Genomic DNA, 26,992 nt, shown 5'->3' with positions numbered 1-26,992 from the left:
CTTCTACCAAAAAGGTGATTTTTTGGGTTCACATTACTAAGAAGTGCAGGGTTGACTGGCTTAAGGAACACCTGTCTAAAGAAACTGCTCTCACCTCCTCCACCCCTGCTCTGCCTTCTTCCATGGGCTTCATTCCTGCCTAGGGCAAGGTGGCTGCCAGCAGCTCCAGCTCATGTCCTGTCCTCTGGGCAACCTCAGCAGAAGGAAGAGAACGAATCCCTGAAGGTGCCAACCAGGGGGGTCACATGACCATCTCTGAACCAACCAGTGGTGTCCAGGGATGCAGGGCTCTGATTGGCTCGACTGTGGAGTTAGGGATAGAGTCAGTTCTCCCCAAAAAGTGGAATCGCCAAGGAAAATCTGGGTGCTTTCATCCCCAAAGTGGGGGGGGGGGGCTGAAACCTAGGCAGGTAGTAATAACAGATGTCTTTTATAGGCCCTTGTTCCATACCCCCCTACCTTACCCACCCTCCCAGCCATATTCTGTAAATTTTCCTGAGCTTTGCACAGTCACCTCCTCGTCCCACACCTGGTCAAAATATGCTCAGCTCATGTCCCATCTGGCCAGGCCCCACCCCCTGCTGGTCCTACTCAGGCTGATGCTGTAGCGAGCACTTTTTCTGTCCAGCTGAGATGGATGCCTTCACAGAGCACTTCCTAGATACACAGAAGCTCATCCTGATGTTGAACCACGCACATTCTCAGACCATGAGACAGCCCAGGGGGATGGCAAGGGATCTGGGGTCGGGTCAGTCTTTAGGTAAAGTTATCTTTCATGTTTACTCACATCTGTAGCTGGACCTCTCAGTATCCTGAGTAGTTTTTGAAGCATGAGCCCACACAGGACAGTCCAGTAGAGCCAGACATCAGCAGAGTGGGCTTCTTAGCACCTCCAGAGCCAAGCCTTCTGACTCCTGCAATGGTGAACATTCCTGGAATGTTATCTGAAAAACAGGAAACAACCCAACAATCTCCCTTCAGATTCATGAAACATTAGGGGAACGCCCTTTCTTTGGGGGCCAGAGGTACTTAGGTGTAATTGGGCTGTGGAGGTGTCATTATCCTTGGCTAATAGTGTCTGGACGGAGGCAGGGACCAGAGGTGAGAACTTGGAGGACCTTACCCTGTCCCCTCCCCCCAACTCTAGCCTGAGAGATCTGAGGGTCTTAGCTGACCACAGTACGCAAAATCCAGCAGTATTTTTCAGAAGCCAAAAATGCCGAGACATTTAAAATCTGCACTGATACGAGTGAAATCTGGGCCCCCGTCTCCCCATGCCCATGGGAGATGAGAGTGCTCAGACATCTGTGGCAGGTGAGGGGGAGCCACTGTGCTGAAGCAACACCCCAGCAGGGGACAGTGCGGTCTGGCCTAGGGGACAGCTTGGCTGGGGAGGATAATCTGAGCAGGCCTAAAACGTAATCACTCCCCATTCCCCAGGAGTGGCAGCAGGAAGTCACACTGATAGGAACGTGGCAGGAAACCTTCTGTTTGGGAATTGCCTGGGACATCCTTTTTGTCACCCAGCTGGTGGTCTTGAGATTTCCTGGGGAGGCCCCACTGCCTTTTGTACCCATGGGGGTGAGGGGGAGGCCAAAGGGAGGGGTTTCAGGTGTGGGATGCAGAGGAGAGCAGAGGCCCATGTCTGTTTCTCTTGGCATTTCAGGAGCATTTCTGGAGTATTGACCAAACTGAATTTCGGCTCCCACCTAGACTGATCATTCAGATATGGGATAATGACAAGTTTTCTCTGGATGACTATTTGGGTAAGGCTATACTTTTCACTAACAAATTGTACTTGAGATTAGTAAAATCAATTAAAATTTAGGGTCACTTATTTAAATCTCCAATGCCGTGGGTAATTGGGAGTGGGATCATGCTCATGGCCTGGATGTCCTCTGGGCAGTGCGGGCTGGCCATTCGCTGTCCCAGGTCCTCTGAGACAGCGAGGACCTGGGACAGGGGCTCCACCCTCAGGGGCTCTGGTGTAGGCTCCTGCACCAGCTCCTGTCTCGCTATGAGACTCAGATTCTGTTTTCACAAGGTGATGCCACACCCCTGCCTCGACTTCCACACCTCTCTCTCCCCTCAGCATTGGCTCCCTCCTCCTCCCTGCTGCTCTCAAAAGTCACTGTGGTCCCGTAAGGTCCCCAGCTGTTGTTCTTCCTCACCCCCTCCATCCTCTGTGGTTAAAGGCACTGGTTAAACACCCCTCCCCTTCTTGGCACAGCGCTCCCCACCCCTGAAGCAGGCCTTGGGGTGCCTCATTAGTCTGCTCTGTTTCTTTGCCTCACTCTTTAAATACAGGCCTCTGCCTTCCTTGTGGTTTTGGGTGTCTTCCCCAGGCTCCCCCAGTGACTTGCCCACCCTCACCTCAGTGGAAGGGGAAGCTTCAAGTTTCACTTTGAGCACAGTGTGACTCCTAAACCCGGAGGTGCAGCCTGATGGCCCAGGATACCTGCCGTATAACAAGAAATACTATGATGACTCATATTGCAACATGCACTGCATGAAATCAACACACTGTAACTTACACCATGCTCTATGTCAGTTATATCTCAGTTTAAAAAAAAAAGAAAGAAATATATTAACATGATGGTTAGTCTGCATTCCCCACCAGAAAATTTCACCTTTCTCTTCAGCTAGCAGCTCAAATTTGTCATGGCTGACATCAAACTCAGCCTTTCTTCCTTGACCACATACCTGCTTGCCTGGTGAACTGCATTTGCTGTTCACAGCCTCTCGTCGCCCAAGCTGCCCAGATGTACTCAGAGGCCTCTGTGGATTCTCCTCTTTTGCCACCACTCAGTCCAAACAATGTAAACTGCTTTCTCATGCATATTTATTTTCTTATTTCTCTGATCTCTGCCACTTGCCAGTTGAACCACTCACTGGCTCACTAGCCATTCTAAAATAGAGTCACTCTCTGTATTGGGTGTCAGACTATTTCATTTAAATCCTAAGGGAAAACCCTCGTGTGTTCTTCCTGCCGCTTTCTCTTAGCCAGCTCTCATAGGGTCCCAGCTCATCTCCCTATTTCCAGAGCATCTTTCCTGGCAGAGGAAAGTCCCACTGTGGCCAATGGCTGTGTCTTGTTCATCCCTTTACCATTCACAGCACTGAGTGCCGTTGCTTCAACTTAGTTGGCCCTCAATGAGAGTTGAACACACAGATGAGTATGGAAGTGTTGACTGAATAAAAATGTACAAGCTAAAAATTGTGAAAAGAATTTTATTTTTATCTGGGGACCTTAGTGAGGCCTATAGCCCTGAAGACAGACTCTCAGAAGCTCTGAGGCACTATTCCCAAAGAGGTTAGGGAGGAGCCAGGATATAGGAGTTTTTGGCTGGGGTGGTGGGGGCGGGGGGGGACTCATATAGTCAAACATCAAAAGATGACTGCTAATCACAAAGAACAGACATCTCAGGTTAATGATTTGAATGCTTTCCTGTGTTTGGAGCGATGTTAAGATTCTGGTTTTATTGAAATTATTCCTTAGAATGCTTCCTGTCTTTTTCCATCCTGAGATCCTCTCAGGGCATAGCCTCAGGTGAGCAGCTGCAGTGACTGAGGGCTTGATCCTTCTAGAACTGGGATGATGGACAACTTTCTTTGTTTACTGGAATGCTGGGCACCATCCCCTGTCCACAGCAGTATGCTAACTTAGCATGAAGAATAGTCGAGGGTTTTCCCTTGGAATTTAAATGAAATAGTCTGACAACCAATAAAGAGATGGACTCTATTTTAGAATGTCTAGTGAGCAAATGGTTGCAGTTTTCATGAAAAGGAGAGACAAATAAAAACAAGCATAAGTTTCAGGAAGCTCTGTGGACTGTGGATCTATTAAGATGAAGGGCAGTTTCTGAGCCTAACAGCCTATGGACAATCTGCCACAACCTCCCTATTGCTCTTTGCTGCCACTGTTGAAAACCAACTCTTGTCCCAGGAGTGTAGAAACCTGACCCAACATACTCATACCATTTTCTTTCTCTCTCTTTTTTTTTTTTTTTTGTCTTTTTAGGGCCACACCTGTGGCATACAGAGGTTCCCAGGCTACGGGTTGAGTCAGAGCTGTAGCCGCTGGCCTACACCAGAGCCACAGCAATGCCAGATCTGAGCCATGTCTGTAACCTACACCACAGCTCACAGCAACGCCGGATTCTTAACCCACTGAGCGAGGACAAGGATCAAACCCACAACCTCATAGTTCCTAGTCGGATTCATTTCTGCTGAGCCACGACGGGAACTCCTCAAGCTCTTGTTGCTGAAGTTACATTAGGAGAGACTTGAATTTGACTCTTGAGTGGAGCGTCCATGTTCTAAGTACCGGTTGGTTGTCTTTGGCCAAAGCCAAATAAATGACTGTGTTCAGAGCAGTTCAGAACCAATGTGAGCAAATTCCAAGTCCAAGTTCAGTGGAAATTTTACCTATAGATGTTTAATTATTTTGAGCTTGCAGAAGAACTCTGTTTATGCTCCTGTCTTTGAGAAATAAAACAGGTAGTTCCTTGTGAGATGCAGAGCAGTGGACAGTTACTTCTTCTGCAACTTTCCATCCTATCTGGAAAGAATGTTAGCCATCTGCCGGGGTCTCTTTTTCTAACTCACCTGTCACCTGTTCAAAATCACGGTCTACCTCTCTTCTGACAAGTACATTCTGTTCACTTGAAAAACAGCTGATGCATTTGATGTTTATTTGGGTTTCATATTTCCTTGGCTAGGTTTCCTGGAACTTGACTTGCATCACACCATCATTCCAGCAAAATCACCAGAGAAATGCAATTTGGACATGATCCCGGACCTCAAAGCCATGAACCCCCTCAAAGTGAAAACTGCCTCTCTCTTTGAACAGAAGTCCATGAAAGGATGGTGGCCATGCTATGTAGATAAAGACGGCTCCCGTGTGATGGCTGTATGAGTATTTCCTGGTTGGGGGTCATTTATTCCTTTTCTCTTGTAGGTTTTGCCCTTTAGGAGTAGATTTGCTCTTGATAAGATAAGGAAGTTTAAACTGGTGGTCCTTTATGTTACAGGAGTGGTTTGTACCTGGGATGATAAGAGAAGATGGCAGATGCTATGAGCAAGTGTCTGGGGTTAAGTGGAAGATAGAGGGTTTGGAATTGTCAAAAGACTGGGAGCCCAACTGGTTGCGCTGCATTTCTTTAGGATTCTCCGTCACCAGAAATGCTAATTTATGCTGAGCTTCCAGTCCAATTCAGTACAGAAAAAGCAACTTCAAATTTGAGCTCTTCCCACTTAAATTTTTTTTTCCTTTTTCCCACGGCATATGGAGTTTCAGAGCTGGGGATCAGATTCTAGCCATAGCTGTGATGTATGTGTAGCTGTGGCAATCCCTGATCCTTTAACCCACTGTGCTGGGCCAGGGGATTGAACCTGCATCCTGACGATGCAGAGACACCATTGATCCCATTATGCCACAGCAGGAACTCTTAAAATATATGAAAAATACATATATAAGAATATATATCTTAAAAGATGGAGGAAGCAGGGAATGCTGACATCCATTGAACATGACAGCCATAAATTATAAGCATGTTCAGAGAACTCAAGTTATATTCTGATGTAGAAGCAAAAGTGTGGGTTGCGAAGCCTTGTCACAAAGACTCCCTAATTCACTATGTCTTCCTACTAACAGTTAACGTTGTACACCACTGATTATAAACCAGGCAATGTACTAAGTGCCCTACATTCATAAACTTGTTTTTTTAAGACAACTTAGAGATAAACTTTACATAAACTACACCCTCTTAAAGTAGAATTAAAGTGTCCAATTTGATGAGTTCTGATAGATGTACATGCTCATGAAACCACCACCATAATCTAGAGCCAGAACATTCCCGTTACCCCAAAAGTTGCCTTGTGCACTTTGCAGTCCATGTCTTCCTCCACCCCCAGCCCAGGAAACCACTTAGCAGCTTCCTGCCGCTAGATTAATTGGCACATAATCTCATTTAGGTTCAGCTGACAACCTCATGAAATAGGCATTATCTCCACTTTATAGATGCAAAGAACGGGCTTGGAGAGAAAGACCACTTTACCATAATCAGACACCCAACTCTGACTCATCAGCAGAGGAGGCTCTATGCTCCAGCACCTCAATGAGCAATAGAGTCAAGTCAGCAGTTCTCAAATCGCTGATGACCTCATGGACACACCAAGTTTCTAGAAAGTCTATTACAACCTTAGTTAAGCCTGGCCCTAAAAGTGGGCAGCTTTCTAGAACTCTTGCAGCCTCAGTGCCTTCTGTGCACACAAGGATCATAGCAGTACCTGCTTTATAGGGTTGCCCTGAGCATTACCCGAGATTATCCACAGAGAAGGCTTAAGCAGTGCCCAGTGCATCGCACAGGAACCTGTGAACTGGGAGGCAGCAGCCTTTCATTCCCCCGCTCCTGCATCTCTCCAGCTAGTGTATATCAAGCACCCACTAAGTGCTGGCACTGCTCCACACAGTGGGGGTACCGTGGTGGGCGTGAAGCCCAGAGGCTCTCTTGGAGCCCACACTTAATGCTCAATGTGAACTATTGTTACTAGCAGAAATTCAGGCTAATCTGGATCCAGGTAGAGTTACAGAGGGAGGTGTGTGAGCAGGCAAGGAGACGGATGTGAGAAAGTTAGAATGATGGGGATCCAGAGGCTGAAACGCAGGGAGGAGGGAATGCAATTTGTCCTCTCAGTTTCCCACAAGGAGGTGGTTCAGAAACACATGCAAGAGGAAATGTGATGAAATCTCATGAGGAAAATTTAAGGCAATCTAAGGATTGTTTTACAAGACTAAAAATCGTTGCTCAGGGAATATTCCTTGGGTCGAAGTGAAAATATTTGTGAAACGTGATGTCATGTGTTTAACCTGCTCTGCTTAACTGAAGGGGAAAGTGGAGATGACATTGGAAGTCCTCAACGAGAAGGAGGCCGACGAGAGGCCAGCCGGGAAGGGACGGGATGAACCCAACATGAACCCCAAGCTGGACCCACCAAAGTGAGAGGCCCTCTTTGTTCTGCTCCCCAAACACCTGCGGTCTGAAAGCCCCCCTTCCAACTGGGTTAATGCAATGGATTAGCCCTTGTCTTAATTTTGTGCTGAGCAGGGGAGAGGGAGGATGGAGAGGTTGAGGATCTGGCTTCATTTTAACCATTCTCCTTCCCGGGAAACCAAAGTCCAGTGTGTCTTCAGCATCTTAGGAAGCCATTAAAGTTAGAGTGTCTTTCTCAGCTAACCCAGGGGGAATTATATCTTTTCTCAACATTATAAATGTTATTATTATTTAAACTATGTCACCGCTCTGAGGTGTAAAACCTCTGTCCTTCCCAAGCTGAGTAGGTAAATCCATTTCTTTGCAATGCAGCCGACCGGAAACCTCCTTCCTCTGGTTCACCAACCCGTGTAAGACCATGAAGTTCATCGTGTGGCGCCGATTTAAATGGGTCATCCTCGGCCTGCTGGTCCTGCTGATCGTGCTGCTCTTCGTGGCTGTGCTCCTCTACTCCTTACCGGTAAGAGTCCCCGGCCTCTGCCTTGGCTTTCTGTGTGGAAATTGCGGTCGGGCATCTCACTTGGCATTTGCCTTTGTTGCTGTCCACCAAAATGACCCGCGTCACCATTGTGGTGTTGCGACCTGTCAACCTTTGGGGCATTTAATGTGTCCTGTGATGAGGATTAGAATCTCAGGGTTTCACGAATTACAGGCAGAACTTCATGGTCTGAGAAAAACTGTCGTCTCCGGAATTGTAGGAGAAATCCCTCAGGCCTTTATCAGTGTGTGTCTGAACGAAAGCCAGCATTTCCGACGGGTCTTCCTGCCTTCAGATGTTCTTGTTCTAAACTGTCATGCATCCTCAATTTTTCTCCTGGCATTCACAGATCCCAGGCTCATTCGAGGCCTGCACACACCTTGAACACCACCCAAACTACAGAGTTGGCCTCCCCAAAGAAGTACTGCCCTTACCTGCCAGGACAGCTTCGCCAGTGATGCTCCTTTGCCTAGTCCTGTCTCTGACAACCTCCCTTATTCTTTAAGGCCCACATTTCACAACCTCCCTCTCAGATCTCCTTTCCACAGTCATGAATGGAGTCCAAATGGGAGGTTTGTCAGTGTGCCTAGAAGTAGTACCTCCTTCCTCCATCCAAGGAAACGTTGAGCATCTGCTATCGGCAAAAAGGAATTGGAATGTAGAGACACCCAAGGCAGGATTTCTGCCCAGAGGCAGTTCATATCCTGCATACAAGCAACACACGAACTAGTAAATTACTCCAAGAGGCAGCTGTTCTAGAGGCATGACCAAATGACTAGGATCCTGTTGCTGAGGATGATTTCATAAAGAAGGGGGCTCGCCAAGGGGAGAAGGAATAGACAGGCATCCAGAAACCCTTCCTTCCATTCATGTTAATGATATAGACTATTTTGTAATTAGTAGCACAGTCACACAGTTGCAATAGCAGGAATTTAGTATCTTCAGTTTCCTCCAACAACACTTTCAGTTCGCTAACTCTGAGTACACGCATACTGTTTCCTAGTTTTAGGTAGTCCAGTCTGTCTTGACCATTTAAAAAAAAAAAAAAAAAAAAAACCTCAGGAGTTCCCATCATGGCTAGCAGTTAACGAATCCGACTAGGAACCATGCGGTTGCAGGTTCATTCCCTGGCCTCGCTCAGTGGGTTAAGGATCAGGTGTTGCCGTGGGCTGTGGCATAGGTTGCTGACATGGCTCGGATCCTATGTTGTTGTGGGTGTGGTGCAGGCCAGCAGCTACAGCTCTGATGCGACCCCTAGACTGGGAACCTCCATATGCCGAGGGTGCATCCCTAAAAAGCAAAAAAAAAAAAAACAAAAAACCTCACAGTTATTTCTTTTATTGATTTAAACCAGTGGATCTCAACTAGGAGCGATTTTGCCCCTCGGAGAACATTGGTGATGTTTGAAGACATTTTGGTTGTCACAACTGGGATGTGCTTTAGTGGATAGAGGTCAGGAATGCTGCTAAACATCCTGCAATGCAAAGGACAACCCCCAACAAGTCATCTGGTCCTAAATTGCAAGAGTGTCAAGGTTGAGAATCCCTAGGTTTTATATATATGTGTATATATTTATATTATTATTATTATTTTGTCTTTTTAGGGCCACACCCGAAGCATATGGAGATTCCCAGGCTAGGGGTTGAATCGGAGCTGAAGGCACCAGCCTATACCACAGCCACAGAAACGCGGGCTCCAAGCTGCATCTGCGAGCCTACACCATAGCTCATAGCAATGCCAGATCCTTAACCCACTGAGCGAGGCCACGGATCGAACCTGCGTCCTGATGGATACTAGTCAGATTCATTTCCCCTGAGCCACACAACAGGAACTCCTATATATATATCATTTTTAATCCTGTTTCTGTTTTCTTTTCAGAACTATTTGTCGATGAAGATTGTGAAGCCAAATTCATAATGGAAGTAAAAGCTTCTTTTCAAGAGTCATCCAGTCATGAGGGAGTCCTGTCTCTGTTTATGGACCAGAACCCAAGAGTGATTTTGTTTATGTCTGAGACTACATTCCAGGGGCATGTTACACTACTTCACTGAGGCCCATCAGTTCCCAGAGGGCCTAGGTCAAAGTCAGGCCAACAAGCAACAATTTTATCTTGTTATCTTTTGAAGTATTGCATTTTAACCATGTTTTTTTCAGAATATTTTTCAAGGTGGCTGGTTCCATTTAAAAATTGTCCTTTTTTATATATCCTAGTTCTGTAATTCAATTTTTGGAAATTGCTGAAATCGAACTTGAAACTTTCTACATCTTGACTTCATATACTTTTCTTATCTGTAATCAACCAAAAGGACTGTGCATTATAGTTAGGAGAGTTAATTTTTATTTATGCCTGCAACCATTACTCTATTTTGTATGCATAAATGTCATGAGACTCTATTCAAGCTCTGTGATGAACTCAAATAAAAACATTTCACCTTTGACACACTCCTGTTTCTTGTACCTGTGGGCCAAGTTGGGAAGGAGACAGGTTCTAGTCTGGGTCTCAGAGGATGGAATGCCAGGGCATATCACTGGGCTATAAACCCTTTATATAGGTGTGCTGTCGCACCTTGGCAAGTAACCAAACTGAGGCTAATATATAACAGTAACACTTAAAGTACTTATTCTATGCACACTATTTTCTATTTTTAATTTTGTCTTTTTTTGAGTTTTTATCTTTTCTTCCCCTACTGTACAGCATGGTGACCCAGTTACACATACATGTATACCTTCTTTTTTTTTTCAAATTATCATGCTCCGTCATAAGTGACTAGACATAGTTTCCAGTGCTACACAGCAGGATCTCATTGTAATTCCATTCCAAGAGCAGTAGTCTGCATCTGTTAATACCAAGCTCCCAATCCCTACCACTCCCTCCCTCTCCCCCTGGGCAACCACAAGTCTATTCTCCAAGTCCAGGATTTTCTTTTCTGTGGAAAGGTTCATGTGTGCTGTATATTAGATCCCCAGTTATAGGTGATATCACATGGTATTTGTCTTTCTCTTTCTGACTTATTTCACTCAGTATGAGAGTCTCTAGTTCCATCCATGTTGCTGCAAAGGGCATTATTTCATTCTTTTTTATGGCTGAGTAGTATTCCATTGTGTATACATACCACATCTTCCTAATCCAGTCATCTCTCGATGGACATTTGGGTTGATTCCATGTCTTGGTTGTTGGGAATAGTGCTGCAATGAACTTGCGGGTGCATGTGTCTTTTTTAAGGAAAGTTTTGTCCAGATATATGCCCAAGAGTGGGATTGCTGGGTCATATGGTAGTTCTATGTATAGATTTCTAAGGTGCCTCCCTACTGTTCTCCACAGTGGTTGTATGAGCTTATATTCCCACCAGCAGTGCAGGAGGGTTCCCTTTTCTCCACACCCCCTCCAGCACTTGCTATTTGTGGACTTATTAATGATGGCCATTCTTACTGGTGTGAGGTGGTATCTCATGGTAGTTTTGTGTGTGTGTGTGTCTTTTTGCCTTTTCTAGGGCCACTCCCTTGGCATATGGAGGTTCCCAGGCTAGGGGTCCAGTCAGAGCTGCAGCCACTGGCCTACACCAGAACCACAGCAACAAGGGAGCTGAGCCATGTCTGTGACCTACACCACAGCTTATGGCAACGCTGAATCTTTAACCCACTGAGCAAGGCCAGGGATCGAACCTGAAACTTCATGGTTCCTAGTCGGATTCGTTTACCACTGAGCCACAACGGGAACTCCGCGTGGTAGTTTTGATTTGCATTTCTCTAATAATCAGGGATGTTGAGCATTTTTTCATGTGCTTGTTGGCCATCTGTATATCTTCCTTGGAAAATGTCTATTCAGGTCTTTTGCCCATTTTTCCATTGGGTTGTTGGCTTTTTTGCTGTTGAGTTGAGGCAAAAGACTTATATGCTGAGAACTATAAAACATTAATCAAGGAAATTAAAGAGGATGCAAAGAAATGGAAAGATATTCCATGCTCCTGGGTTGGAAAAATTGATATAGTAAAAATGGCCATACTACCCAAAGCAATCTACAGATTCAATGCAATCCCTATCAAATTACCCATGACATTTTTCACAGAAATAGAACAATCCAAAAATTTATATGGAACTAGAAAAGACCCAGAATTGCCAAAGAAATCCTGAGGAACAAAAACCAAGCAGGAGGTGTCACTCTCCCAGACTTCAGGCAATATTACAAAGCCACAGTCATCAAGACAGTGTGGTACTGGTGCCAAAACAGACAGATCAATGGAACAGAATAGAGAACCCAGAAATAAACCCAGACACCTATGGTCAATTAATCTTTGACAAAGGAGGCAAGAACATAAAATGGGGGAAAGACAGTCTTTTCAGCAAGTATTGCTGGGAAACCTGGACACTGCATGTAAGTCAGTGAAACCCTCACACCATGTACCAAAATAAACTCAAAGTGGCTTAAAGACTTAAATATAAGACAAGACACCATCAAACTCCTGGAAGAGGACATAGGCAAAACATTCTCTGACATCAACATCATAAATATTTTCTCAGGTCAGTCTCCCAAAGCAACAGAAATAAAAGCAAAAATAAACCAATGGGACCTAATCAAACTGACAAGCTTTTGTACAGCAAAGAAAATCAAAAAGAAAACAAAAAGGCAATTTACAGAATGGGAGAAAACAGTTTCAAATGATGCAACTGACAAGGGCTTAATCTCTGGAATATACAAGCAATTTATACAACTCAACAGCAAAAAAGCCAACAACCCAATGGAAAAATGGGCAAAAGACCTGAATAGACATTTCTCCAAGGAAGATATACAGATGGCCAACAAGCACATGAAAAATGCTCAACATCCCTGATTATTAGAGAAATGCAAATCAAAACTACCTTGAGATACCACCTCACACCAGTAAGAATGGCCATCATTAATAAGTCCACAAATAGCAAGTGCTGGAGGGGGTGTGGAGAAAAGGGAACCCTCCTGCACTGCTGGTGGGAATATAAGCTCATACAACCACTGTGGAGAACAGTAGGGAGGCACCTTAGAAATCTATACATAGAACTACCATATGACCCAGCAATCCCACTCTTGGGCATATATCTGGACAAAACTTTCCTTAAAAAAGACACATGCAGGGGTTCCCGTCGTGGCCCAGTGGTTAACGAATCTGACTAGAAACCATGAGGTTGTGGGTTCGGTCCCTGCCCTTGCTCGGTGGGTTAATGATCCAGCGTTGCCATGCGCTGTGGTGTAGGTTGCAGACGCGGCTCGGATCACACGTTGCTGTGGCTCTGGCGTAGGCCAGGGGCTACAGCTTCGATTGGACCCCTAGCCTGGGAACCTCCATATGCTGTGGGAGTGGCCCAAGAAATGGCAAAAAGACAAAAAAAAAAAAAAAAGACACATGTACCCGCAAGTTCATTGCAGCACTATTCCCAACAACCAAGACATGGAATCAACCCAAATGTCCATCGAGAGATGACTGGATTAGGAAGATGTGGTATGTATACACAATGGAATACTACTCAGCCATAAAAAAGAATGAAATAATGCCCTTTGCAGCAACATGGATGGAACTAGAGACTCTCATACTGAGTGAAATAAGTCAGAAAGAGAAAGACAAATACCATGTGATATCACCTATAACTGGGGATCTAATATACAGCACACATGAACCTTTCCACAGAAAAGAAAATCCTGGACTTGGAGAATAGACTTGTGGTTGCCCAGGGGGAGAGGGAGGGAGTGGTAGGGATTGGGAGCTTGGTATTAACAGATGCAGACTACTGCTCTTGGAATGGAATTACAATGAGATCCTGCTGTGTAGCACTGGAAACTATGTCTAGTCACTTATGACGGAGCATGATAATTTGAAAAAAAAAAGAAGGTATACATGTATGTGTAACTTGGTCCCCATGCTGTGCAGTAGAAAAAAATAAAATTAAAAAAAAATCTATTAAAGATGTATTCTCAGATTCTCTGTGGTGCAGCAGGTTAAGGATCTGGCTTTGCTGCAGCACAGGTTCAATCCCTGGCTCAGAAACTTCTCCATGCCAAACTTCTCCCCCCACCTGACCCACCAAAAAAAAAATATCCATTCTCTTAGCAACTTTCAAATATGCAATATAGGAGTTCCTGTCATGGCTCAGTGGTTAACAAATCAGACTAGTATACATGAGGACATGGGTACCATCCCTGGCCTTGCTCAGTGGGTTAAGGATCTGATGTTGCTGTGAGCTGTGGAGTAGGTCACAGACAAGACACAGTTTGGATCCTGTGTTGCTGTGGCTGTGGCGTAGGCCAGCAGCTGTAGTTCCAATTCAACCCCTAGATTGGAAACCTCCATATACTGAGGGTGTGGCCCTAAAATGCTGAAAAATAAATAAAAAATAAAAAACAAGTATGCAATACAGAATTATTAACTCTGTCCACCACGTACATTATTTCCCCATGACATTTACTTTTTAACTGGAAGTTTGTACCTCTTGACCCCTTTTACCCACTTTACCTAGTCCCATCCCACTTCCGGCAGGCACCCATGTGTTCTCTGTATTTATGGGCTTGTGTGTTGTTTTTTCCTTCAGATTCCACATATAAGTGAGATCATACAATATTTGCCTTTCTCTGACTTACTGCACTTAGCATAATGCCCTCCAAGCACATCTGTGTTGTTGCAAATGGCAAGATTCCACCCTTTTATGGCTGAATCATATTCCCTTGTGTATATGCACCACATTTTCTTTATCTATCTATGAGTGGACATTAAGATTGTTTCCAAATCTTGGCTATTGTGAAAAATGCTGCAATGAACATGGGGGTATATACATCTTCTTGAACTAATATTTTTGTTTTCTTTGGATAATACCCAGAAGAGGAATTGGTGGATTGTATGGTAGTTCTATTTTGAATTTTTTCAAGAACGATACTATTTCCCATAGCGTCTGTACCAATTTACATTCTCACCAACAGTGCACAACTCAGCAATAACAGCAAGACAGCCCTCACCACAGTGTAACACTGTCTAGATGCTCAAAAGCATCACCATTATCCTCCCATTTCTTGCCCCTAGGTTCTGTGTTGCTCCTTGAATGGAACTGTTTACTGATCTCACCACAGTCTCATATATTGACAGGACAGTGTTCTCACATGTTCTGTAAGACACGCTGACTGTCCTTGATGTCGGCATGGAGCCACCGTGGGTTGCTACTGTCACTCATTACTTGATCATCTCAGCTCCACACTCCTTTTGACAGCCCTCCCACTTGTGGTACAGTACTGTGGTTAAAAGAAGTTACAAAGTGCATAGCAAAGAAAGCCATCAACAAAATGACAAAGTGTTTGAGACAAGATAGTTATTCGCAATATTTAACCATCAGCATGGCACTGGCGCCCACCCATCTGAACAGATGCTTCCCCCCTCAAAACGGAGAACAGCCCTAAAAAATTGAACAGCCATATGAGTATGTGCAGGCATAATGTTAGCTTTTCCTCCAGGGACCCCCACAAACACACATTCCCACAGTGCCTCACTCGAAGAATGGTTGTTGAGTGGACCCATAAGTGGCTTTGAGGAGTCTTACCCGCCTTTGTCCTCAGCATACCTAACTGGTATTCACTAGTGTAGTTCCTTTGAGTATGTAGTGGCAAAGCTCTGTTTGGAATGAAGTAATTCCCAGGGAGAATATTGAGCTGGGCTTTCTGGGTAGCACCCCTCCCTCTCCTCCCATCCCCCCAGAAAACACTTCATCTTGTCAAAAGATAATGGTCCCTCATTTGAGGTTGTTAGCCGCCTGGTGACCTATAAATGATAGCTAAAAGCTGGAACTAATCAGAGTCCAGTCAGATTGTCGCTTCACTGTGAATTAAATAACACTTAGTCCTAACCGATGCTAGCAAGTGCCACCATTAATGGTGGAGGCTTCATTAGGAAAATAAATCTCCATCAATGTCTGGAGGGTGACAGGGAACTGAAAATCCTGATGGGCTAGCGCTTGATTTTGTTTTGTTCCTCCTTTCTCATTTTCAGGCTGGGGAAGAAACATCACAATCAGACCTGCATGTTGCTTTAGAGAGCTGTTTAAAAGATGGGCAGAGTTCTGAAACCCACTTTGGAAAGGCAGCTGAGGGGAGTGCAGTGGTCTCGTTTTCCAGGTGCTGGCCGGGTGGCAGCTCCCAGCCCCTGGAGTTCACCCCGGCTCAGAGGATCGTTTGTCCAAAGCCTGGAGCTGACTTGTCTCACCACCATTGAGCAGATGTTATTACAAACTCAGCTAGAAGGCGAGGCCACTTTCCAGAAATGGCTGTTCAATTCAGAGGAAAGTACAACTTGCCTACCATATGGGAGACCAGCACTGGCAATGATTTCAAAGTTTAAAACCCTCTACGGTTTAAAGAGTTCATGCTAACTAGATCTCTTTGTGGGGTCAATACATTCAGTACTCTGGACCAAATGCATGCAGCCTCCCAAGGCAGATGGGAATTCCATTCCCAAGAATGCCTCTCTAGGTCTGCTTGCTGTGGAATTAGTTCATAATGGAGTCGATGTTGTAAATAGATTAAGCACCCGCCATCTTGGCAGCTGAGTTTGTGTTTGTTCAGCGTTGAATGGCAACTCCCTAATCTTTCTTAGGTTAAACATGATGGGGTCCCAAGGAAGATCAAAGGAAGGCTGCTTGTCCCTTGGATATACATCCCCGCAATGAAATGCCAGAGTTCATGAAGTTCAAGAAAAACACAAGAGAAACGTGTAAGTCGGACTAACTGCAAAGCCTAACCAGTAAGGGAACATAATGAAAAACACAGGCCCACCATATGCACGGTCAAGCTCAGAACCTCAGGGGTGCAATGCTGTGGGAGAAGCAGACTCTAAATTTTTGCTATTTAGATAAACTGAGCAAGAAAGAAAAATCGTGATTTTTTTTTTTTTTTTTTTGAGCGACTCCCTCATAGTAAATTGAATGCTTCTCGGGGTAACCCGATTTTGCCAAAATTTATCTCCATGTCTTAAAAAAGCCCCATTCAGTCCTTGACTAATATTAATGTGCTGCTTCCATGTGTTTTCACAGAATCCTAGAGCCAAACCCGTAATCCTCCCCCCGTCATATTTCAGCAAAGTCCTGCCCCAGCAATTGTCAGGAGGAGGACCGGGAATATCCAGCTGGATTTCAGGGCAGCACGGCAGCCTCGCAGCTGAGGTTTCACCTGGGTCACAGGATAAACAAAATGAATAGATGGAATCCTGTCTTAGGGGCGGCAAGTGCGTGAGGCCAGGGGATTTCAGACGTCTGGAAGCCGGTGAGTTCACCCAGCTCGGTCACAATGAAATGCTGTGACTCTGGGTCTCTCCTTCCAGCCTCCTCTCCCTTCAGCGCCGAATTAAATGACCTTGTCTCTCCCACCGCACTGTTTTATAGTTCTGCTCATCTGTGGCTCAGCTTCCTCTTCTACAAGATTGAGACAATAATCTCCTTAGAATGATTGTAATGATAAAATGACTTAAAAGATGCAAAAATGCTTAGAACAGTGCTTGGGCCAAAATAAGCACCCAGTATATTCTAGTTGTCACCAATCTCATCACCCACCATAGGACAAGAACGGCCAAATACATATGGGCCAGAAAGTGACAGACATGTTCTGCTTTTGAAATGACACCTCTGAAAGGATGTGAGTCACCACTATCTAAAATGATACTGGAATTCCCTCATGGCTCAATGGGTGAAGGATCTGGTGTTGTTACTGCAGTGGCTCAAGTTGCTGCTGTGGCGCAGGTTCGATCCCTGGCCTGGGAACTTTGGCATGCTTTGGGCATAGCCAAAAAATAAGTAAATAAAATGATACTGATCCCCCCACAACCAAGTTCTAACCACATATTCCTAATTAAAGAAAGCAGTTTAAAATGAAACGGCAGGAGTTCCCGTTGTGGCTCAGTGGTTAACGAATCCGACTAGGAACCATGAGGTTGTGGGTTCGATCCCTGGCCTTGCTCAGTGGGTTAAGGATCCCGCGTTGCCGTGAGCTCTGGTGTAGGTCGCAGACGCGGCTCGGATACCGAGTTGCTCTGTCTCTGGTGTAGGCCAGCGGCTACAGCTCTGATTCGACCCCTAGCCTGGGAACCTCCATATGCCATGGGAGTGGCCCAAGAAATGGCAAAAAGACAAAAATAAAAATAAAAATAAAATTATGTAAGGATAACCTGACCCCCTTGCTGTACAGTGGGAAAATAAAAAAAAATAAAAAAAAAAAAATGAAACAGCAGCTCCTCAAAAAAATAAAACATAGGAGTTCCCATCGTGGCGCAGTGGAAACGAATCCGACTAGGAACCATGAAATTGCAGGTTCAATCCCTGGCCTTGCTCAGTGGGTTAAGGATCCAGCATTGCCGTGAGCTGTGGTATAGGTTGCAGACATGGATTGGATCCAGTGTGGTCTGGCGTAGGCCAGAAGCTACAGCTCCAATTGGACCCGCTAGCCTGGGAACCTCCATATACCGCAGGTGCGGCCCTAAAAATAAAAGACAAAAAATAAAAAAAAAATTTAAATAGAATAAAACATAGAATTACCAATATAATCCAGCAATTCTACCTCTGGGTACATATCCCAAAGAACTGAAAGCAGGGACTCAGATTTTTGTACACCACAGTTTTTAGCAGCATTATTCACAGTAGCCAAAAGGTGGAAGCAACCCAAGTGTCCATCAACAGATGAACAGATAAACGCTACGTGGTCTATACATACAAAGGATTTTTTTTTTTTAATCTTTTTAGGACCATATCCTTGGCATCTGGAAGCTTCCAGGCTAGGGGTTTGAATCAGAGCTGCAGCCGCCAGCCTACACCAGAGACACAGCAACGCAGGATCCTAGCCGCATCTACAACCCACACCACAGCTCGAGGCAACACCTGATTCTATAACCCACTGATCGAGGCCAGGGATCAAACCTGTGTCCTCATGGATATTAGTCAGGCTCGTTACCACTGAGCCACAACAGGAACTCCTACAATGTAATATTAGTCAGCCTTAAAAAGGAGAGAAATTCTGACCCGTGCTACAACGTGGATGAACCTTGAGGACATTCTGCCAAGCGAAATAAGCCAGACATGAAAGAACGAATCTACATTGTTCCACTTATATGAGGTAGCTATTGTAGCCAAAACAGAGACTTAAGGTATAGCACGGTGGTTGCAGGGGCTATGAGGGGTGGGGGTAGGAATGGGGAGCTGTTTGTAATGGGCACAGAGTTTCAGTTTTGCAAGATGAGGAAAGTTCTGTGGGAATGGGGATGGGGATGGTAGCACAATGGCCTCAGTGTGTCTAATGCCACCGAACTGTAGACCTAAAAATGGTCAGTGTTAAGTTGTGTATATTTTTACCACACACACACAGAATACTAAGAAAGTGAAAGGTCCCCTCAGACAAACCCCTCCAGCAAGTCAGTTTTTGCCTCTTCCCTATGGATCCAGGCCCCAGGCCCCAGGCGGCAGGCGATTGACTGACCAAGGGGTAACTAACCGAGGGGTGAAGCCTGTCTCATGACAAAACACGGGTCACAGAAGGGTCTTTTGACAACTAAATCCAGAGCTGACAGACACCATGTGTATGGGGCAAATTGGTTTTTGTTTTGTTTTGTTTTGTTTTGTTTTTTGGTCTTTTTATCTTTTCTAGGGCCGCACCCATGGCATTTGGAGGTTCCCAGGCTAGGGGTCTAATCAGAGCTATAGCTGTCAGCCGCAGCCACAGCCACGCTGGATCTTTAATCCACTGAGTGAGGCCAGGGATCGAACCCGCAACCTTGTGGCTCCTAGTCAGATTCGTTTCCACTGCACCACAATGGGAACTCCCCAAGTTGTTTTTTTATAATGAGCTGCCAATGTTTAAAAATTGGAAAAATTCACATGGAAATGTCATATTTTGAGCTTTTCTTGACCAATTGTAAGGTCTCAGTACTTCACAGTGCAAAAATAGGCTGCAGTCACAGCCTGCCCGTTCACCATAGACCTGCTTACCAAGGCCCCCCACTTCTCAGACATTTTCTGCCAAGCTCCTCGAGGTGCTGAGTGTGGGACTCAGATAGATTTTTGTTTCTTTTGGTCTTTTTAGGGCCGCACCCACAGCATATGGAAGTTCCCAGGCTTGGGGTCTAATCAGAGCTGTAGCTGCCAAGCCTTCGCCAGAGCCTCAGCAACGCGGGATCCAAGCCGCGTCTGCAACCTACACCACAGCTCACGGCAATGCCGGATCCTTAAACACTGAGCAAGGCCAGGGATCAAACCTGCATCCTCATGGATCCTAGCCAGATTTCATTTCCACTGAGCCAACATTTTTGTTGTCAAAGTAACCAGGCGAGGATCTGGAATCAACAGGAAGCCCCAGGCTGGGTAGCGCTGTCAGCCTGTCTCCACCCCTGCAGCCAGGTCCCCCCACCTCCAGACCTCAGGTCAGCCCTCTCCCTCCTGGACCCTCTTCAACTTCCCGAACTGCCCCAAGTCAAGCCACAACCCCAAGTTTCATAGAAACACCATCAGCTGCTATAAGACAGGCTTCTCTCAGGAAAGAAAATCTAAACTCACCCTATGAGTAAGCAGGAAAAATACAAAGTAAAGCCACAATGAGATGTCCTTTCCCGCCCTCCAGACTGGCAAAATTTTCTAAAGTCTGACATCAAGGACCCACAAGGGATGTGAACAGTGTATATTTTTTACACAGCTTGTGGGAGTATAATTGGTAAAACCACTGTGGAAAACAAGGTGGCCTCTGCTCAGGATGACAGTCCTGCTGTGACCTGGCATGCCACTCTACAGTTTGTACCCTAGAGAAACATCCCACACGTGTGCACCTGGAGATGGATTTAAGAATGTTTGAAATAGCAAAACACTGGCAGAGCCCCCACAGCCATGAACAGCCATCAGATGGTATGCTGAGGCGTGGTTCTAGAACAAAATGCAGGAAAGCAGTGAACGAGAATGAGTCACAGCTACAGAGGACAACGGGAATAAACCCTAGGAGTGGTGCTCAGTGGAGGAACAAGTGAGGGGAGGTTGCCTGCAGCATTATTTCTCTTATATGCAATTAAAAAACATGTTAAACTAAATATATTGGTCGGCAGGGGTGGAAACATGGTGAATTCACAGAAGAAAAACAGCAAAGGGTGCAGATTCAGGAGGGTGGGGATCTGAGAGACAAGGAAGGGGCGATGGAATCAGGAAGGAGCCCAGAAGGATCCAAAGATAACGGGGAATTTTTTTTCTTAAACTAGATGGTGGATACATGGGGCTCCATGCACTGTATCATTATACTTTGTATCTTGTATATCCCATAGAGATAGTCTTTTGTATCTAATATACAGATTTCTTTTTTAAATTGGAGGGAGTTCCCATCGTGGCGCAGCAGAAACAAATCCAAGTAGGAACCATGAGGTTGTGGGTTCGATCCCTGGACTTGCTCAGTGGGTTAAGGATCCAGCGTTGCCATGAGCTGTGGTGTAAGTCGCAGACATGGCTCAGATCTGGCATTGCTGTGGCTGTGGTGTAGGCCGGTGGCTGTAACTCCGATTCGACCCCTAGCCTGGGAACCTCCATATGCCATGGGTGCGGCCCTCAAACGACAAAAAAAAAAAAATTTTTTTTTTTGTTTCCTCTTCCCAAAATGATTGGGTCATTGGACAGGATGTTGAGGTTAAACACAAAGATCTTCTTTTTGATATAATCAAACTCACTGCAGAGGCAATCGGTGAAACACAATAGCAATCAGTGAACAAAATTGCATAAAAGTTGGAAAGGCTGTTTATCACGGCCATCCAAGACCTCAGGTCCAGCAAAGGCTGGAAGGGTGTTGGGTCTAACTGAGTCTGCATCAGGGATTTCAGTTGAGGGAACTAATTTCAGAGCTGAGGCAGAGAGGAGCAGGGACCTATGACGAATTGCCAGAACTGCCAGCAAAACTGACCAATGCAGAGCAAGACAAGGAGAGAGCCTAGCTTTTCCTCCCTCCTGCCTCCAGTCTCCTCAACCCAGGAACAGACCTCTCCTGGGTTGGCCCCTTGCAGGACAGAAGAGCACAGGGTAGGGGTAGGGGATGGATCTGAGCCCAAATGGGCAAGGGAAGCTGTGGATAAACTTCACCACCCAGCTCCTTGGCATGGGCTCTCAGGTGGGTAGATTATATATTTTTCCTCTTCTACATCCAGGGAAGCTCAGAGAGGTTAAGTAAGTGGCCAAAGATCACACAGCAATTTAGTGGTGGCACCAGGATTTAGACCTGGATGATCCAATTCTAGAGCCACCCTCTGCTGCTCCAACTCCTGGAGATCCTACTAACGGCTTACGTCAGATGAAATAGTAACAAAATCAAACGGGGGAACCAGAAACTTAAAGATTAAATTATTTAATGACTGTCTCTTTCCCACCAAAGAGCGATGTTTTCACTATAATTTTCATTCTATTACTAGTTTCAATCCTACACTGCATTTGTCTCAGTGAATGACAGGATGGCTTCCAGAGTAAAACCATTTGCCATCCCAGTCATACCAGTTTGTCACATGTCCTTGATGGGTGTCCACTCCTGGCTTCCACTGGCTTGTGCACTGAGTGTAGTGAAGATTTCAGATATGAGTTCACAGCAGCCCTAGAAGGAAATCCTGGAAGGAATGCTGCAGAGAATCTAGGGGACAAGTCTCTCTCTCCACCTGGACCACAGAAGGTCTGAACACTTCTCCTAGTCATTTTCTTTTTCTCATTGCTGCTTTTAAGATTCCTAAATTCAGGAGTTCCTGTCGTGACCGTGGTGTAGCAGAAACAAATCTGACTAGGAACCATGAAGTTGCAGGTTCGATCCCTGGCCTCACTCAGTGGGTTAAGGATCCAGCGTTGCCGTGAGCAGTGGTGTAGGTTGCAGACACAGCTCTGATCTGGCATTGCTGTGGCTGTGGTGTAGGCTGGCAGCTGTAGCTCCGATTAGACCCCTAGCCTGGGAACCTCTATATGCCGTGGGTGCAGCCCTGAAAACACAAGACAAAAAAAGAAAGAAAGAAAAAAGAAAGATTCCTAAATTCATTTATATTCATTGTAAAAACTTTGGAAAATGCAAAAAAAAAAAGGCATAAAAATATCCATAATCTCATTAACATGAGATAGCTACTGTTAATATTTTGCAATACTTCCTTCTAGTCTGTTTTTTTAAGATATAAAATTGGGATTTCATCCCCAGAACTTGCCTTCACAGTATTCCACTTTTGTAGCTTCTTTCTCGTCCCCCTCTTAAAATTGTATTTTGTAAAATTTTTTCCACATCATGAAAAAAACTGGTTTATAAATGGCCATTTAAAATTCTATTGGGAGTTCCTGTCATGGCTCTGTGGAAACGAATCTGGCTAGTAACCATGAGGGCGCAGGTTTGGGCCCTGGCCTCTCAGTGGATCAAGGATCCAGTGTTGCCGTGAGCTTCAGTGTAGGTCTCAGACTCGGCTTGGATCCCGAGTTGCTGTGGCTGTGGTATAGGCTGGCAGCAGCAGCTCCAATTCGACCCCTGGCCTGGGAACCTTCATATGCCTCCAATGTGGGCCTAAAAAAGACAAAAATAAATAAATAATTCATTCCATTATATGCATCTACTATAATTGAACTGATTCCCTATCCTTGGCCATATGCTGTTTCCAGTTCGCTGCTATTTTAAGCGATGCTGCTTTAACTGACCCTGGACAAAGATCTTTGTCTGCATCTCAAGGCTTCTAGATCTACTAAAGGCAGGACAGTGTTTGTTTTGTTCATCCAACCTAGTTTATGACACAGAGCAGCCATTGTTGAATGCATGCATGAATGAATGAATTTCTCATTAGTTCTTTACATTAAATCTCTAGGAGAGAAATCCTTGAGTCAAAAGGCAGGAGCTTATTTAAGGCCCTTAAGACAAATTGCCAATTGCTTTCCTGAAATGTAGCACCAATTTACACCCCCACCCTCAGCCCCAGCAGAGTCTGAGAGGGTTCAGGCCAGAACTGATAGACATTCCTTAGCCACTCTTCATCCCGATGGGGTGCCTTTCCCAAGCCCTGATTGCTGGCCACCCCCCAGAGCAGTGCAGGGAGAGGGGGCTGCTGCAGGGGCTTAATAATAAGGCTGCCGTAAGTCTCCTCGGAAGACCCCCTAAGAGGAGAGTGTCCCCTCTGTGCCTGGAGAGGCAGAAAAATCCTCCTACACCCTTCAGAAAAAGCACATACTTGGACTTTTTTCCCTCTGAAAATGTAAATTCTGCTAAAGAACTCTCAGTGTGCTTAAAATAACCTGAGCAAGAGTCTGCAACCAGTAAACTGAGATCAAGGCCATCTGCAAACCACACCAAGACAGAAATTAAACTTCTTCATGTTTTGAGAAGGAGGAAGAAGGGGCTTTGAGTCCACACACACACACACACTGAAAAGCAGAATCAAGCAATCAAAATTTTCAGGAAGTTAAAACAAGGGCAAGAAAAGAAAAACAAATACATCAATTCTAAAAGTCAGTATCATTGCTCTTATTTAGGTTTAAAAAATGGCTTGGCATGTTTAGGACACTAGTGTGAAGAGAAGAATAGCACATGGCTGATTTTACCTATTTCATAAAAACGTACCAGGTCCAAAGGAAAAAAAAACCAAGTTATTTCTTATACCAAAAGGTGTTAAAAATGTCTCCCCTAATGTAAATTGGTGTAGCCCTTATAGAGATCAGTATGGAGGTCCCTTAAAAAGCTAAAAATTTGCAATAGCCAAGGAGTTCCCCTCGTGGCTCAGAGGAAATGAATCTGACTAGTATCCATGAGGACACAGGTTTGATCCTTGGCCTCGCTCAGTGGGTTAAGGGTCTGGCATTGCCATGAGCTGTGGTGTAGGTCGAGACATGGCTCAGATCCCCATGTTGCTGTGGCTGTTGTGTAGGCTGGCAGCTGTAGTTCCGATTCGACCCCTAGCCTGGGAACCTCCATATGCCGCTAGTGCAGCTCTAAAAAAAAAAAAACTATAGCCAAGACATGGCAACAACCAAAATGTCCTTTGACAAATGAATGGATTAAGAAGTTGTGGTATATATACACAAGGGAATACTAATCATCCCTAAAAGACAACAAAATAATGCCAATTGCAGCAACATGAATGTAACTAGAGGGTCTCATACTAAGTGAAGTCAGAAAGAGAAAGACAAATATCATAGGATATCACTTATGTGTGGCATCTAAAATATGGCACAAATGAACCTAGCTACAGGACAGAAACAGACTCACAGACATGGAGAAGGAGACTTGTGGTTGCCAAAAGGAGGGGGGAGGAAGTGGGATGGACGGGGAGTTTGGGTTGGTATATGCAAACCATTACATTTAGAATGGATAGGCAGGAGTTCCTGTTGTGGTGCAGTGGAAACGAATCTGACTACTATCCACAAGGATGTGGGTTTGATCTCTTGCCTTGCTAGTGGGTCGCGGATCCAGCATGGCTGTGAGCTGTGGTGTAGGTCACAGATGCAGCTCGGATCCCGTGTTACTGTGGCTGTGGCATAGGCAGGCAGCTGTAGCTCTGATTCGACCCCAAGCCTGGGAACTTACATGTGCCTTGAGTGTGGCCCTAAAAAAGCAAAATAATAATAATAATAATAATAATGATGATGGATAGGCAATGAGGTCTTGCTCTATAGCATGGGAAACTATGTCCAATCTCTTGGGATGGAACATGATGGAGGACAGTAGGAGAAAAGGAGTGTGTATATATGTACGACTGGGTCACTATGCTGTACAGCAGAAATTGAGACAACACTATAAATCAATTACACTTTAATAAAAAAATAAATTAAAAAAACAACTAAAAATAGATTTGCCATATGATCCAGCAATTCTACTCCTGGGTACATACTTCAAAAGATTCATGCACCCCAGCGTTCATTGCAGCACCATTTACAATAGCCATGACATGGAAACAACCTAAATGTCCATCAACAGATGAATGGATAAAAAAGATGTGGCATATTTACACAATGGAATACTATTTGGCTATAAAAAATGAAATAATGCCATTGCAGCAACATGGATGTACCTAGAAATTATCATACTAAGTGAAGTTAGAGGAGGAAAGACAAATATATGATATCACCTATATGTGGAATTTTAAAAAAAAGATACAAATGAAGCTATTTATAAAACAGAGACTCAGACATTGAAAACAAATAGATGGTTATCAAAGGGGATAGTGAGGAGTGTGGGGGGGAGATAAATTAGGATTTGGGAATTAACAGATACGCTCCTATGTATAAAGTAGATAGATAGCGAAGACCTACTGTATAGCACAGGGAACTATATTCAGTATTTTGTGATAATCTATAATGGAAAATTATCTGAAAAAGTATATACGTATACATATGTATAAAACTGAATCGCTTTGCTGTACCCCTGAATCATTATAAATCAACTATACCTCAATAAAATTAAAAAATTTTTCTTGCGTTTTAGGGCCACACCTGTGGCATATGGAAGTTCCCAGGCTAGGGGTCGAATTGGAGCTACAGCCTACACCACAGCCATAGCAACGTGGGATCCGAGTCACATCTGCAACCTACACTGCAGCTCCTGTCAATGCCAGATCCTTAATCCACTGAGCAAGGCTAGGAATCAAGCCTGCATCCTCATGGATACTAGTCAGGCTCATTACCCCTGAGCCACAGGAGGAACTCCCCATAATGAGTTTTGGATCTGAGTCACATCTGCAACCTACACTGCAGCTCCTGGCAATGCCAGATCCTTAATCCACTGAGCAAGGCTAGGAATCAAGCCTGCATCCTCATGGATACTAGTCAGGCTCATTACCCCTGAGCCGCAGCAGGAACTCCCCATAATGAGTTTTAACAAAAGTCAGAATGTGATAGGAAAGCACAATCCTTTGAGGGACTGCTCTTACAGCTGACACATAACTCCTATAAGCAGCACATCTTTTCAGTTCTTGCCCAAGTATGTTTTCTTTCTGCCAGAGTTTTTTTTTTTTTTTTTTTTTTTAGCTGCACCTGTGGCATATGGAAGTTCCTGGGCTGGGGATCAAATCTGAGCCACAGATGCGACATATGCCACAGCTACGCCACACCAGATCCTTCAACCCATTGCACCACAGCGGGAACTCTTCTACCAGACTTTTGAGAATGAGCTAGATGGTGAAAAGCGCAAAGCCATGCTCTCTGGGGGAGGTCTGGCCCCCTAGCTGCTGTCTGGGGATGTGAGGTCCCTGTGCCCCCTGCATGCAGATGGGCTGACACCTAGGAGTGGCACCTGGATAGAGGCCACGCCATCTCTGCAGAAGTTGGTCCAATCCAGTGCCCTGGTCCCATGCTCTGCCAGCTTCTCACCATCTTGCTTGTGTCAGAGACTTCTCTTCCTTGCAGTTGCCACCATGAGCACAGGCCTTCCCACTCTAGACCTGGCTGCACACCCAGCTCCTGCGACCTGGGAAGGCTGGCACATTGGGACAGCATGATGTGTGATGGCACTAAT

The 26,992-nt window shown here is 45.0% G+C and overlaps 1 protein-coding gene across 9 annotated transcripts in view; it reads left to right on the top strand.

Moving 5' to 3' along the window:
• The window catches only part of MYOF (myoferlin), a 170,483-nt gene extending 160,512 nt beyond the window's left edge, over positions 1–9,971 (top strand). For all 9 annotated transcript variants that reach the window (XR_014826643.1, XR_014826645.1, XR_014826642.1 and 6 more), the window contains 5 exons: positions 1,667–1,766; positions 4,722–4,912; positions 6,891–7,000; positions 7,368–7,515; positions 9,412–9,971. Coding sequence is in view for 5 of the 9 variants with exons in the window: in XM_084994880.1 (XP_084851006.1) it covers positions 1,667–1,766; positions 4,722–4,912; positions 6,891–7,000; positions 7,368–7,515; positions 9,412–9,450 (588 nt within the window). In the remaining 4 variants the exon portion in view is untranslated. The remainder of the gene's footprint in view (positions 1–1,666; positions 1,767–4,721; positions 4,913–6,890; positions 7,001–7,367; positions 7,516–9,411) is intronic.
• Positions 9,972–26,992: the final 17,021 nt, after the last annotated feature.

The sequence above is a fragment of the Sus scrofa genome, chromosome 14 (genome assembly GCF_054392235.1).
Source record: "Sus scrofa isolate SSC_HxYL_T2T_F1_AM1 chromosome 14, Sscrofa_HxYL_maternal_Yorkshire_Landrace_v2.0, whole genome shotgun sequence".
Taxonomy (NCBI): Eukaryota; Metazoa; Chordata; class Mammalia; order Artiodactyla; family Suidae; genus Sus; species Sus scrofa.
The sequence above is the reverse complement of the archived record's forward strand: the minus strand, read 5'-3'. Positions and strand labels throughout refer to the sequence as shown.